The sequence below is a fragment of the Nansenia antarctica genome (assembly GCF_963989245.1).
Source record: "Nansenia antarctica genome assembly, chromosome: 1".
Classification (NCBI taxonomy): Eukaryota; Metazoa; Chordata; class Actinopteri; order Argentiniformes; family Microstomatidae; genus Nansenia; species Nansenia antarctica.
The window spans coordinates 76,081,943-76,098,335 of NC_137674.1; the positions used below are offsets into that span (position 1 = coordinate 76,081,943).

Genomic DNA, 16,393 nt, shown 5'->3' on the forward strand with positions numbered 1-16,393 from the left:
AATTTAGATAACCGATAAGCAATCATGTTCTGTAATTTTGCGTTCTATCATTGGCAGTCACGGTGTACACAGGTCACAGTATCATCGCACCATAACATGTTTATGTAATCAATTTCACAGAGTGTCCATGACTCCATGCACGTCTCAAAGCAGGTATAAGTTGACGACCCGTGTAAATATTACGTATAACCATCCCTTGTTGAAAAGGAACCACAACGGTGACTTGTGTAGTTACACCGCCGTAGCGGACAGGACTGAAAATGCAACTCGCATTCTGCAGAAACGGATCTGAAACGCCAGAACCGCTGAAAGCAGAAATCAAAGGTAGATTATACAGGGTTCATTTTCAATTGACCTAGTGATGTGTTTTATGTAGAATTGTTATCGAGTTAATCGCATGGCTGGCTGTGAATAAGCACGAATGTGTTAATTCCGCCCCGCTGGCAGGTACAAAAGTACAGTTGTGGTTGGTTCCGGTGTCTTGTCAGTGTGTTCACTTGTCAGATAATGTCCCTTCTGTAGTGGTTTTAAGAGGTATTTAAGGCAACACATTTTATTTAATTCAGAACAATGTTATCTACAGAAGAGTAGGCTATTTACGGAAGAGTATTAGGGCCACGAACTGAGTTTATTTATTTTTTCTCCCGAAAGGGGGGGGTTATATTCTGAGTTTAAAGTCAGAATTTCGGGGGGGAAAAGTCAGAATTTCAGAGAAAAAAGTCAGAATTTCTGAGATTAAAGTCAGAATTTCTGAGATAAAAAGTCAGGATTTCTGAGATTAAAAAAATCAGAATTTCTGAGATAAAAAGTCTGAATGTATTGGTCCTACTGGTTAAAATGAATGACATGTGTCACGGCCAGGCTCATGACCATGACAAAAACGGGAGACACACACACGATCTTAAAGTAAATGATAAGAAATGTTTTATTATAACTAATAGAGGCCAATAACAATAATAAGATGAGGTGTGGTAGTCAGTAAATCAGTGGTGTAATGTGAGTGTAGTGGAAAGTGGTGAGGTGAGTGTTGCATGGTGTGAAACAAGGAACAAACAAAATAGGATAAAGAATAATGGTGCCTAGAAGGGGGCCTCCATACTGAGGCCTGCATGGGTCTTTTATATGTCCCGGATCCTGGAACCAGGTGGGGCACAATCAGCTGTCCACCAGCTGATCTGCATTCCCCTGATTAGTAACCCTGTCCAGCAGGAGGCCTCTCTGCAGACAGGGAAACAGATGTTATTACAGGCCAGGACAATATATGGGGCCAGGGCCGTCACACATGAATGCTCTTATCAAGTTATACTTCGGAATTGGCTTTAGTAATAAGGACATTCTTTGTCTATTTATAGTTTAGTGTTTATTGGTATTACTCAGATTTAAATGAGGTAATAGCCTTTGTGCAGGAGGAACTATCGGGAAGTGGCCAAATGCAAGGCTATCGACTATTATAGCCATCGATGCAACCATTGATCCCTATTGATTCCATACGGATTCAGTTTGTCGTAAGAGTCCATATGCCAGAGTGCATTAGGACCTCAGGTAGAGTGCTGCCATCGCCGCAGACGATGTGCCCGTCGCAGTTCCACACCTTGAGGGTCAATTCATTTGATAATCTTTCGTTTCACATTGCACCACGAATCCCATTCGAATGGCACGAAGATGCATCCAACGATAGCCTTGCATTTGGCCACTTCCCGATAGTTCCTCCTGCACAAAGGCTATTACCTCATTTAAATCTGAGTAATACCAATAAACACTAAACTGACTTTTTATTAAAAATTCTGACTTTAATCTCAGAAATTCTGACTTTTTATCTCAGAAATTCTGACTTTTTATCTCAGATATTCTGACTTTTTATCTCAGAAATTCTGACTTTTCCTCAGAAATTCTGACTTTTTTCCTCAGAAATTCTGACTTTAAACTCAGAATATAACCCCCCCCTTTCGGGAGAAAAAATAAATAAACTCAGTTCGTGGCCCTTATCTGCTTATCTCAATTAGTAAATTTAACATAAAAATGTATGAAAATCTTTGACTGGAATGATATAAGATGTAGTCAAACAGATGTATGTCATCAGAAAATCAGCAACGTCTTAGAGATTAATACACTCAAAACATACATATTTTTCAATACATCATTATATTAATAATTGTAGCCGATGAATGAATGGAAACAACAAAATCACTGTTATAATATTTACAAAAATGTGATGAACAAGGGTATAACATGATTGGCAATAATTACTGAAGTAGTAATTAATCATAATTGTAAAGGTTGAAAATCTAACATTAATATTCATTGCGTCATCAATAACCGTAATTAGTCATCATAAAACTGCTTTGGAGGACAATCAAAAGTGTCATAAGTTTAAGCCACTATCATTGTTATTATTATTATTATTATTATTAATAATAATAATAATAATAATAATAATAACAATAATAGTAATTATTATTATTATTATTATTATTATTACCATTTACAATAATGTCCATTAGATTATTACACACATTCTGTCAGATCGGGAACACAATCTGATCCTTTCCCAGTCTATTAAATTTAAACTGATTGATCCTAGAAACTACATTACATTTGCTTAACTAAACTAATAGTAGGACACCTTGTTTATCATAACATGTGATGGCTTTAGCTCTATAATGACACCACTTCTCCTCGAAGTTGATGGTGGCGGTATGTTATCTCCTGTTGGGTTTCTGCTATGGAATTCTTACTAGGCAAGTGATGTTTTAACATTTGGCATTAAACCAGTGTCTGACAAATACCAGCTTACAAGGAGGAGTCGAGTGTCAGATGTCATGCCTAAATGACACGGTGGTAGCCTAGAGGTTAGAGTGGCTGGCTAGCAATAGGAAGGGCGCTGGTTCGATTCCTGCCTCAGGAGGGATCTGCATGTGCCCTTGAGCAACACATTGCTATAGGGGCATCGACTATAGCTTACCCTTGGCCTACAGCAAAAAAAAAAAAAATATCCAAAGATGTATTGACATTGCATGCATTTAATAAAAATAAATAAATCTCATGGGTTTTCTGGCTCCGCTGTGTTTGCAGGCTCTGTTCCTGAATGGCTGCAGGGGACACTTCTTCGCAATGGACCTGCACTTTTCAAACTGGGAGACACCGAATACAACCATTGGTTTGACGGCATGGCCTTAATTCATAGTTTCACCTTTAAAGATGGTAAGAGGGGAACATACAACTCAAACTATGGAACCAATAATCCAATTTAATTGTTTCCAAAGGACTGAAAAATATTTGTGTTTTGCAGGGGATGTGTATTACAGAAGTAAGTTCCTGAAGAGTGACACCTACAAGAAAAACACACAAGCAAACAGGATTGTTGTGTCTGAATTTGGAACCATGAGCTACCCTGACCCCTGCAGCAACATCTTCTCAAAGTAAAAGCTTCTTTTTATATACTCTATTGCACATTCCTACTGTCATTGAGTGTCCCATGATTCATGTGATGTGAACAGTAGTTTTAAGTCTGTGTTTTGTTTTGTTTTCCAGAGCATTCACCTACCTCTCCAATATAATCCCTGATTTCACAGATAACAACCTGGTCAACATTATTAGATATGGTGAGGATTTCTATGCTTCATCAGAGGTTAACTACATTAATCAAATTGATCCAGTGACGCTGGAAACTGTTCGAAAGGTGAGTTCAATTTGTGCTATTAAATCCTTCTTGTGGAAACTAACTTGACTGGCTCTAACCTCTCCTCCGTCATGTAAACTCAACCATAGACCAACTACAGGAACCACATTGCTGTGAACCTGGCGACTGCACACCCTCACTATGATGACGAGGGCAACACCTACAACATGGGCACAGCCATCATGGACATGGGCAAAACCAAATTTGTCATCTTCAAGGTCCCAGCCGATGCATCCGGTATCAGAAACAGCATCATTTTGGCATTACACATTATCTTACGGTCTACCACTATTTACCTAGCACGGTCTGTCATAAATAATGTATATTTTAGTCCTCATAAACCTTCCCTATGAGCCCTTGTTACACAGTTTGGGGGATATATCACACCATATTATTAAATTATAATATTCCTTACTCTTCCAGACAAAGTGCATGGGAAGCCAGCCTTGCGGAAGGTGGAGCAGGTGGCTGCTATACCATTCCGCTCCAACCTCTACCCCAGCTACTACCACAGCTTCGGCATGACAGAAAACTACTTTGTCTTCGTCGAGCAGCCCTACAAACTGGACATCCCCAAACTAGCCACAGCTTATTTCAGAGGGATCAACTGGGGCAGCTGCCTTAAATACGACAAAGAGGAGACTGTAAGCGTTGCCTGTTTTGATTGAGGCAGAATGGAATAATGATCTTCTGTGTTTCATTTTGACCTTAAACTCAGTGGGGGCAACAATCCTTAACCTTCTCTCTGGTGTTCTTCTTGGCTGTGTTGTGTTGTTTAGACGCTGCTCCACCTGATCAACAGGAAGACAGGGAAGGTTGTGTCCACTAGGTTCTACACAGATGCCCTGGTGGTGTTCCATCACATCAACGCCTACGAGGATCAGGGACACGTGGTGTTCGACATGATCACTTACGAGAACGGCAACCTGTATGACATGTTCTACATGAAGAACCTAAGGGCGGACGTCGACCAAATAATCCAGGACGATATCTTCTCCCCACCGGTCTCCCAGAGATACGTCTTGCCTCTCGGTGTTGACAAGGTATTCACATTCTGTTCTGCATTGTACAGTATGCATTGATATGACAGTGTGGTTAAAGTATCAAGTCATATACCGTGATGAATGAACTGTAATATGAATACTGTTTCATTTTTTATACATTATCACTAGTCTAATGTCTGCCTTAGGACACTCCAAGGGATACCAACCTGGTGACACTGAAAGACACAACGGCCACAGCAGTGGCCCAGAAAGATGGCTCTGTTTATTGTTTGCCTGACACACTGGTAGAAGGTGAGACACTTTTAGATTAGATTAGTTTAGATTTGATTAAACTTTATTGTCATTGCAGAATACAAGTACCAGACAATGAAATACACTTCTGATGCTTCCAGAGCATCACAGTGCTGGGTATGAGATATGTATCAGGCCTACTTCTGCACTATGGCCACCTACCCACTTTTGGCTCGACAACCAAAGTTATTAACAGTAGTCACTCCCATTCTTATTCTCTACAAACACAACTCTCAGAGGGGTGGAAACTCTGCTGTATGTAAGAGTACTGCACGGTCTTGAAATAAACAGTGAACAGAAATAAGCACTATTAAGCTATTCTCAGAAGACTGAGAATTGAATTTAGCTTCAGTGTGTACAGTGCCTATGAGGGGATAAATGCTACATCATAAAAGCTCTTGAGGGCTCATTGAAGGACATATACATGTATATTTTTCATCCTTTCATAAGACATTCATAATGTAACCACATTTAAGTGTTCATTCATCTCTATGTGTACACAAACAGGTTTTGAGTTACCAGGGATCAACCACAAATTCAACTGCAAGAAGAACCGTTACTTCTACGGCTCCAAGGTAGCGCTGACTACAGACCCAAATAAGGTATGGTAACCTCCTCATCCATCTTTCTTGACACGTGAGAAGTGGCTCCTCAAATCTCTCTGTACACATCTACTGCTTGCTTGTGTCATTTCTTATAGATTGGGAAGTTTGACATTGTGACCAGGAAGCTCATGGAGTGGACGGACGACAGCTGTTGCCCATCTGAGCCCGTCTTTGTAGCCTCGCCAGGCGCTGTGGAGGAGGATGATGGTGAGAGAACAATACCTCACCTCAAAGCTACAGCCTTTATTCATCACCGGCTATTCATGTCATCGTAGAAGCAGTGAATTTATATCTTCTTTTGTTTTATGTTTTTAGGTGTCATTTTGTCCTCAGTTGTCTCACTCAAACCAGAGGTACCCCCCTTCCTGCTGATCCTCAACGCCCAAACCTTTGAAGAAATTGCTCGTGCCTCAGTCAACACCAGCGTTCACATGGATCTGCATGGATGCTTCATCCCCTCCCGGAACACTGACTGACATGTCAGATGTCCAGAACGGGGCGACCTCTCTACTAAGGTTGATGCCAAAACAAGTCGAGCTCTCAAGTAGAATTGACGCTAATTTGTATTTGATTGATGATTTATATAATTTGTATATAAGGTTAACAAAATATCTACCACTTAGTGCTTGAAACAGAGAACCATAACCTCGATCAATGGTTGTATAGAATATGACATTTCGAATGTAAAACATATTGATTAATGAATGAACACTGTAAAGCTTGACTTGATATTTGTAGTGCCTTTAGTCATCCTAATGTAAATGTTTTTATTATTTTAAAATTAAAATGTTCATGTGCAACAAATTACTACCGGTAATTATAGTGAAACAAATGTTAGTGATGCAAACCAACACAGCCCCTTTAGAATGGGAATGTTCATGTTCATTTATTTTTTTCAGTCAGGGCACTCTAAGTGAAATTGAACTATTAATGTAATGTAAATGTTAAGTGTCAGAAACTTAAAAACTATCAGCTTCTAAGAATCTCTGAAGGATGGCATCTTCAAAGGGTTAATTTTGGTCATGGGATACATTCCTACTAATCCCACTGTCATGAGGTGAGACATTTCTTCAACCATGAAGTCTTAAATGTTTTAAGTAAACCTTATTAAGTTTCTTGATCCATAATTCAAGATATTTGTATACTAAATATAAATAAATAATTTTGCCATTTAGCAGACTACTTTAGTATACTACTGTGACATACTTTTTATGAAGATGATGAACAGGAGTCAGATGTAAAAACAAACAAAACATGAACACAGAACAACCATACAGATATTTAACAATATATTTTTAGATGGTATGTACTACACTACATAATATAAAGGGTTAGGGTAATCCTCAAGATAAAGTTAGTCCAGAAATTAAAGATGAAACAGCAATGCTACAACAAGGCATAAGTGTCAACACTGTTAGAACTATCAAGCAAGTATTTACAGAAATCTAGACAAAGGGTACAATTAAATTCTGTACTATTCTTTGTGAGAAAGCTGGAAAGAATGTGTTTTCTTCACAGTGCTACCAACAGATTATTACGTTTTAGTGTTTCATTACCCTAAAATCACACCACAATAATCACAACAGAACATAGAATGCCTAATACTTACCTGTTTTCTTGGAGCTGCAGGGATAGTCACCGACGTTAAACGACATTCACCGTTACTATATTTGACTTCCAGTAGAGATGATCTGCAATATTTAAATGTTTTGCATCTCATATTTTACTATTACATGAACAGAAATCGAACAGCCTCACAACAAAACACACAAGTTATCACACAAGCTAGAGAGTTACTCTGTGGATGAGGAGTAGTTACCTACAGGTGGTCCTACGACCACTCCCTCACGCTTATCTCTACCTCATGCTCAAGTCTAGTCTTAAAGGGACACTTCAACCTCTAGGAGGGGGTGGCGCGTGCCATTATATCCCAGAATGGGGCACTGTAAAACACAGGGTGGAATATTGTAGACAAAAGAGATATGACAAAGGGCAGGGGTTTCAGGCTAATTACACGGGGTTTCCAGGAATGGACACCACAGTACAGTGGGTCGCTGTTCACAGCCTAGAACAACGAGAGGTACTGCTCAATGCTGACATAGCACCTGTCGGCTATCCAATGCCTGCTCCCCCTCGCCCAGCTGGCCAACAACCTTTCTAGGAGGCCCCTCTGTGAGGTGTGTCAGTGAGAGTATGGTCTGTATGTCACCTTAATAGATATGGGAGCCGAATTGACAGTGGTCCCATTGGGGTGGAAAAAAACAGTCAATGTAGTGTCAGATGTAGTGTAGTGTCAGAGCTAAGTCATCAGGACAGGATAAACCTGCTCTAAACCTCATCATTATCTTCAGCACCATACTAGTGTCTATGTGAAAACTGTGATGTTCTGTAGCCAAAATAGAAGACGTCATTGGTTTATTGTAGTTATTATCTTCTACTTTTATTATTTTTTAAATTCTGATCTACCTTTTGTTTGATCTTTTTGCACATTATTTGTCACTCGACTACACAGTAAGAAGGCATATGTGACAGGGTCTGGTTAAAAAGTCCACAAGTCCTCATTCTAATTTTTCAGTATTTTCCAGATTCTGAAAGTGCAAATGATGTGTCATACATTGAAATCTGAAAATAGTTGAAGAAAATGCTTTCGTTGGTGAATGTTGGTCTACCTCAAATCAAAACACAGGCAAAACAGCTGCTAATAGCTAGCACTAAAAAGGAACAACATCCTGATAGAACATCAACATGCTAAAAACACACATAATTAGATAATCATACAGTGCTTGCTTTTGAACACGTCCTAAAACTTACGTTTGTTTACAAGCCACGTATCACTTACCAGTAGCCTACAGCAGATGAGACAGTGAATCCAATTCACAAATTATTAAGTATTTAGTGATCCTAAAACTGTTGTTTGCTATATCGAGTGGGCTCTTCAACACTTCAACTTTCGTAATATGCAAAATGGAAAACACATTAAAAAAAAGGGGGAAAAAAGAAGGTTTTTGCTCATTTGCATGACTTGAGGATTAATGCCATTGGCCCTTTTTTACCAGACACATAGGGAGTGTCACAGGGTTCACAAAAATCTAATTTCACAGAAGTATTTTTTTATCAACTGAATATGAACTCTATATAAAGTTACACACATCCAAAAAATACTCCCAGGCATGATTCGAAATGACAATAGTTGAGAAATTAGCACCAAGTACAAATATCATGCATGTTTTAGTTAATTCATAATACAATTAAGTGAGTTTCCCATTGTATTTCAATGGTCCATCCAAGACGAAAGTATACATGGCTACCTATATACATGTATCTATGTGGTGGCTGTGTGTAATTGTACTCCTTTGTTAGTGATGATGACTTCTATTGTCCCTGAGGAGTTTGTTGAAAGCTTGCATGCATGACAATTTCAAAAGAAGGGTTTGCAATCCGTGTGGTTCACTATATCCGGCGCACATTTGCAGGAGTAGTTTCCATTGCAATATTTTGCAAAGATACACTATAGACACAGTCAAAAAGTACAATCCCTTTCTGCAATGTACTGTAAATTCATATGCTGTATGTGCATGACCTTTTTGAATACATATTTTAGCTTGCAACGTGCACTATGGGTTATCTATAATCCAATTATGTTTTATCACCACCTTATCATGACAGCGATAGGGATATCTAAATAGTTGTGTTTTACAGCTATTACAGCTACATTCCTGCTCTGTCAAATTGCCAATTTCCACTAACTCAATGACAGCATATAAAATGCCTAATAATTCAATAACAGTGTCACTTAAATGTATGTAATTTGCCTGCTCTTATGAGTACCTCGAAAGTAAGTTGTCAACACAATTGCAGGCTATCACTCCAAGTAAACATTTACCCAATTACTCCTCCCAACATTGAGAAGGCAGCACTTTTGTTTTAATGTTGACACAAATGACACTAATAGGAAAACAGTGATCAACACTTCAACACAGACATGCCTAGTTCACACATGTTCATACCACATGATAATTGGTAGAAGAAAATAACATCAGATAGCTTCTCTGAGTTACAATGCAACTTTTGTTGAGTTGGCTTGTTTTTTCCAACATGCCAACAGTAACTAATCTATCATTGCACCTTATCGTAACAGGTTCAAAGGTACCTAAAATAACGTCTACGGTGCATTGGAGAAGATTCTCTCCTCAGTCATTCTTATAACTCAAAAGTAAACGAATAATCGATTAAGCTCATGATTCTGACTGTTTCTCTGTATGTACATATCTCCACCTAAGACAAAATCATTGTTTCTTTGATTACAGTTTTTCTTAACTACTTACACCATTTACAGTATAAGAAACTGAAGTTCACATGTCCACAGTGAAAACACACATGAGCACAACAGTAGCATACAGTATATAAACGCAACAGTAACAAAACAGTTAACAAGACATCTCTACTCTAAACAGTTCAACCAAATAATAAGATTTGGTAATACTAATAAGTGGTTTTGGTGGCCAAAAGTATGTGACCACCTGAACACACCCATGTGGTTGTTGAACATCTCATTCCAAAACCATGGCCGTTAATATGGAGTTGGTCCCCCCTTCACAGCCTCCACTCTTCTAGGAGCAAATGCAGTGCAAACCCCCCCCCAAACCTTCTGAGTCAGGTTTGTTTTTGAGACACTGCAAGTAGAGTCTCAGTAACTGCACGTGTTCCACTTACACATGGCCAGGAGAGATGGGCTGCCCAACCCAACACATGTGCAACATGACATAAGCTCGAAATCATTTTTAAGTATTTCAAAAGCCTGGAGGATTTGCATAGCAACATGAGTAGTTGGTTATCTTTAGGAATATCTTTATCTGGTTATCTTTATGAATGACTGAAAAAAATTACATTTGGTGAGAGATAATGCTTATGCTGTGGCCAGTGAGGTAGAAAAGATAACAATTACCCTTTCACATTCACACTGATCAATATTGCTCCGCACCTAGATACCAATGTCTCTCCGCCAAGACCAAAAAAGCAGTCTGCATTCTGTGGAAGAGATGCCCTTGGCTCAGCTGACAGTGGGGGTAGGAGATATGGAGTTAATAATCAGTCTGGACTTGAGATCCTAAGAGACACCCCACCTACAAAGTTCATCAGTGACCACAGTTTAGCTATAATCACATTTTTTGCAAAACTGTTAACACAACTTTCTACATAAGATACACAAATTAGGTGTTGACAAACAACTGATAACTTAATTATTTGCTTACACCATACTGTTTCTTTATTTCTGATGAACTATCCCCCCCCCCACACACACACACACATTCTGATGAACCCTTTAACTATTTTAGCCTTTGCACTACTGCTGTTTGCAAATTATATCCACTGACTATTTCCACTGACCTGTGGGTCCATCGTTAACATAGTTGGGTGTAAAGCAGATTTAAAAGTCTGAGAGCCGCTGCCATGGGTGTTGTGAGCTGGCATTTGTCACAGTAGGCCTTCTTTTCAGGCTTCAAGTTTTGATTTGATGGACAGCGCTATTGAGCTAGGGATACTGAGAATCAGGGGGTGGGGGGGTTGTTCAACAGAGTGTGTGTGTAATGTAATGTTAATGTAAGACATAGGTTGGTTGTGCTTTGAGTCTATGCAGCTCTCTGTCGGGTGATAATCAAGACAGATAAGAAGCATGGTGTTTGGTTGAATAACTTATCATAGGCTGCCTCGTGAAATTTACAACCACAGGTGTGGTTTTCCATGTCCTTTAAAACCTTTGGCACTGCATTCAATTCTCGCAAGACAGAGAGAGTTAAGCAAGACAGAGAGAGTTAAGCAAGACAGAGAGAGTTAACCAAGACAGAGAGAGTTAACCAAGACAGAGAGAGTTAACCAAGACAGAGAGAGTAAGGAAGCAAGGAACTAAGCAAAGATGCCTTACGACTATGGAAAAAACCGAGAGGAGAGACCAGATCCAGTACATGCAGAGATCAAAGGTATTGAAACATGGTTTACAGACTTCATCATTTCGTTGCTAAGTTGTTGGGTGGTTTAGTAGGCTTCGATGATATGGAATTACTCTCCAAATTGGATAATGACACAATAAATTGCCAGGAGATCCTGAAGCAACACTGTTAACACTTGTTAACACAGTGACAATGGAACATAGCCGATGGGGTTTATAATGTTAATGTTGTTATAAAACTCAAACAAAATGATCTTGACTCGCAGGTAACCTTCCCAACTGGTTGCAAGGCACAATGTTGCGCGTCGGGCCAGCCATGTTTTCAGTTGGTGAGACCACCTACGCCCACTGGTTCGACGGGATGGCCCTTATGCACAGCTTTTCATTTAAAGATGGTAAGATTAATGGAAGTGTTTCTGAAATTTGTTTTGGAATTATTAAAACAGGATAAGAATAAATGATTAATAAATGCATCAATAAATTCAGACAATCTATCCAATTCAATTTGGACTGTTGCTTAATCCTTTCTGTGGTCCAATGTGTTGTCCAGTAAGTGCAGTAAATCAGATTTTCATCTTTAGCCATTGCAATTCTGATAAAAACTAAATCCAATTGATGGTCTAATCATCTTGCAGGAGAGGTAATCCACAGAAGCAAATATTTACGTGGAGACACATACACGGCTAACATGTCAGCCAACAGAATTGTTGTATCTGAAATGGGGACAATGGCGTACCCAGATCCGAGCAAAAACTTCATATTCAAGTGGGTTTAATTTACTTTATACGTAATTATAAACAGCTTGCTCTGGTACAGAGCAAATACAGTTGAGTACAGTATTTATCTATGATGATTTTGACTCTGCTAAGACCTATTGATGTTTATGGTGTCTATGACTATACTGTTGTTGATGTTTATACATCAGGGAACACCTACAATTTAGTTGCAAATGAGTGACAACATGAGAGCAATGGCAAAATGTTCAGATTGTCCTCTTTGTTTGCTTTGTCTGTCAAATGATATCTGTGACCCTATCACACAAACAATACCTTTTGTTGGCCACATTTTCCCATCTCTCATTCTTTTCTAGAGCAATTACCTTTCTGAACCACACCATGCCAGACTTCACAGACAACTGTGGGAGCAATTTTATCAGATATGGGAATGATTATTATGCCACCTCTGAAACCAACTACGTCCGCAAAATAGACCCTCTGACACTGGAGACTCAGGATAAGGTAATGCAACGTCCTCGTTAGAGTTGCAATCTGGAGGAACGTAATTGTTTGTTGTCACATTTATGAACACCTTATTTTCTCCTCAGGTGGATTACATGAAGTTCCTGGCTGTGAACTTGGTGACATCCCATCCCCATTACGATAAAGAGGGAAATACCTACAACATGGGCACGTCAATCGCCGATAAGGCCAAGACAAAATATGTCATATTCAAGGTTCCAGCCACTGGTAAAGGTATGTACTGTATGTCCACAAAACTGTTTATTTGTGTTTCTGATAACTTACTCTAATTACTATGTAAGTTGTCAGGGACATTGAAAGTAAATAATGCAAGCTTGCAGACAGCATAGTACCCCAAGAACTTTAACTTGACCCTCACACCTCCTTGATATTGAACTTAAAGGATTGTGAATGACAAACATGTCTTCCACTTCGTCTTCCACAAGATGCTGAAATATTTCACAGAACCATTAGCTTACCTTTCTGGAATAGTGTTGAGGCAGCTGCGTCAAAGGTAGAGAAGGATGCTGAGCTGATTTTGTACAATTGCTCTTACAGTTAATCCACAACTAAACAATTGATCAGATTCATTTGTTATTTAGATCTCATACAAACATTGGCATCCAAATCTCCTAAGAGACCTTCTCTACTATTAAACCAGGTAGCACACGTTGGCTGTACATCTACATTGTCAACAGAGAGGGCTTATAGCATCAATACCCTTGTTCAATGACGTTTCAGCAACCAACATGAAGTCATTTCACGTCTTCCCCCTCAGATTCCACACCTCTGAAGAACCTGGAGGTGGTCTGCTCCATACCCTGCCGCTCCCTCCTCAGCCCCAGCTACTACCACAGCTTTGGAATGACAGACAACTACTTTATCTTCATCGAGCAGCCAGTCAAACTGGACATCCTGAAGATGGCCACTGCATACATGAGAGGGGTGAACTGGGCTACCTGCGTGAAGTTCATGCCTGAGGAAAATGTAAGGGTTCAATAAGAGTCCTTATCTTTCTGACAAAACTTAAAGGAAAATCTATGCATAAATCTTGACGTTAGAATTATAAGGTTCTATCTCAATTTTTGTCAAAATTTAGTTTTTTACATAATCTGATCCATTAGGTGTTTATTAATGCCTGTGTGGTGTTATTTTTAAAATGTTGACATTTTTTAGTTAGTAATTAATAAAGGTTCCATCTCACAAAACATAATGGAATGTACAACTTTGACGCTCAATATCTCTGAACTACCCTAAACGGAGATAGAACCTTATAATTCTAAGCTCACGAATTGTCAAATGTTTAATAAGCCAACAAAAGTGTGTTCATGTTGTTACCTGATGACCTCGTGCCTGAAGTACTTATTTTGCCTTTGAATAGACTCTGATCCACCTGATCAATAGAAAGACAGGCAAAGAGGTTGGGACCAAGTACTTCACAGATGCAATGGTTGTCTACCATCACGTGAATGCCTTCGAGGAGGATGGACAAGTTGTCATTGATGTCATTGCCTATAAAGACAACAGCCTCTATGATATGTTCTACCTGGCAGAGTTGAAACAACAATCACAGTCCAACAAAACATACTCCAAACCAGTCTACAAAAGATTTGTTCTTCCCACACAGTCTGACAAGGTATGGCTTATTACTAATGAAGAACATGTGCGTTCAAGTGTGCATGTGTGAGTGATGTCATCAAGGGAGAATGTTGTGCACTGTTATTCCAACTAAGCGTCTTTACTTGTTTCAATGCTTACTGAAGCAGATTGATGTCGGAGAAGATCTGGTGACTCTTAAATACACAACAGCCAGCGCTGTGAAAGAGAAAGATGGCAAACTACTTTGCCAGGCAGAGGTTCTGTGCGAAGGTAAGGCCAAAACTAAAATGCTGTCTTGTGTCACACAGACACTTAAAATACATAGCAGTTCATTTTCTTCCCTGATAATTTGACAAATTGTGTGTGGTTTTGTGTCCCCAAATCTAATATAACAGGTGTGGAAAACCCTAGAATTAATTATGACTACAATGGCAGGAAGCACAGATTTGTCTACTTCACCTGTGTAGACATGTCAGCAGGGGCCACAAAGGTAAGTCCATGTGATTTCATCAATGTTAATGTAACTACAGTAAATGTGTTTGCCTATCTAACCCTTTGTTATAAAAACTGTTGTTATAGATAGCTAAATTTGACACTGAGACGAGGACAATGACTGAGTGGAAAGAGGACAACTGTTGGCCATCAGAAGCTGTGTTCATTCCCAGGCCCAATGGAGAGGGAGAGGATGATGGTAAGATTGTCATCAATGTCATATTATACGTTATTTCACGGGTGTATTTTAGTGGACATACATTTTCACAATCAAATATGATTGATATATGATTATATAAAATATCAAATATATATATTGATAAATGATTTGAATGAAAGGAGTCTATGTTCCTATTGCAGACATCTTTGTTCTTACAGTATGCCTCCTCTACTTTCAGGTGTGGTCTTGACATCAGTCATCAATGCCAATCCAGGACAGTCTGGCTTCATCCTGGTACTTGATGCAAAGTCCTTCAAGGAGGTGGCTCGAGCAAACGTGAATTCAGAGCTCCACATGGACATGCATGGATACTTCATCCCACAAGGAAATTAGTCTGGCTTAAAGTATCTCTCTACTGTGCACTAGTATAATGACAACTATGGAGGACAAAGGGATAGGCCTAAATGTGCCTTGTAAATAATGCTGTCCAGAAAATGACCCAGTTCTAATATACCTACATTTTGCACAACACATGATGAACTGAGAATGAAGTGATAATTAAGTAAAGTATAATATATAAAACGTTCATGATTGCATTACTAGTAGGCTTCTAGGCTCTCCTGTGTGGTCTACCCAAAAAAGCCATTGGTCAGCTGCTGAGTCAGAATTCTACAGCACGTGTACTGATTAAGACCAGAAGGGGAGCTCACATAACCCCAGTTTTAAGATCTCTGCATTGGTTTTCTGTTTGTTTCAGAATTTATTTTAACATTATTTTATTGGTTTACAAATCATTACATGGCCTTGCATGAGAGTACATGTCTGACAGGTTTTCAGGTATGTACCCAATAGTACCATCAGATCCTCTGGCACTGGTCTTTTAGTTGTCCCAAAGCTTTGGAGCGAGACCTATGGGGTGGCTTTTAGTTTCATGGCCCAACCACTGGAACAGCCTACCAGATGATTGAAGGGCAGCAGAAACGGTGGATATTTTCAAAAGAAAGCTTAAGACATACCTTTTTAACTGTAATTTAATTGTATTGCATTCACATTACATTCAGTCCTCTATTCTCAGTCCAAACTTAGTTTTTTTACTCTTTATTTTTATTTTTTATGTCTATAAGATAAATACTATATGCACCTTATTTCAACAGTTTGTCTTTGGTTGTAGGACATGGCATTGCATTTATGTATTAAATGTGCTATACAAATACAATGTGCTTGATTTATTCATGTACAGTCGTTTGATGTGTCTTGGGGAATAAAAATGATTGTATTACAGATATATTTTCCTTCCCAAATACCATGCGCTTCACTGGTCCAAAACAAGCAGCAGTGGAAGTCTCCCGTCCGAAGAGGGCGCTAGTTACAAAGGAGA

General features: G+C 39.1%; 1 protein-coding gene across 1 annotated transcript; it reads left to right on the forward strand.

Moving 5' to 3' along the window:
- Positions 1–200: 200 nt before the first annotated feature.
- On the forward strand, positions 201–15,408 carry bco1l (beta-carotene oxygenase 1, like; the record flags this gene model as incomplete). The annotated part of the gene is made up of 21 exons (XM_080526213.1): positions 201–324; positions 3,073–3,201; positions 3,290–3,419; positions 3,532–3,679; positions 3,769–3,916; positions 4,103–4,323; positions 4,459–4,722; positions 4,869–4,974; positions 5,482–5,576; positions 5,675–5,786; positions 5,895–6,050; positions 11,793–11,921; positions 12,162–12,291; positions 12,617–12,764; positions 12,851–12,998; positions 13,543–13,751; positions 14,146–14,400; positions 14,528–14,633; positions 14,759–14,853; positions 14,943–15,054; positions 15,254–15,408. The coding sequence occupies exons 1-21, from the start codon at positions 261–263 to the stop codon at positions 15,406–15,408; spliced, it is 3,060 nt and encodes a 1,019-aa protein (XP_080382339.1). The 5' UTR covers positions 201–260.
- Between the last annotated feature and the right edge of the window lie 985 nt (positions 15,409–16,393).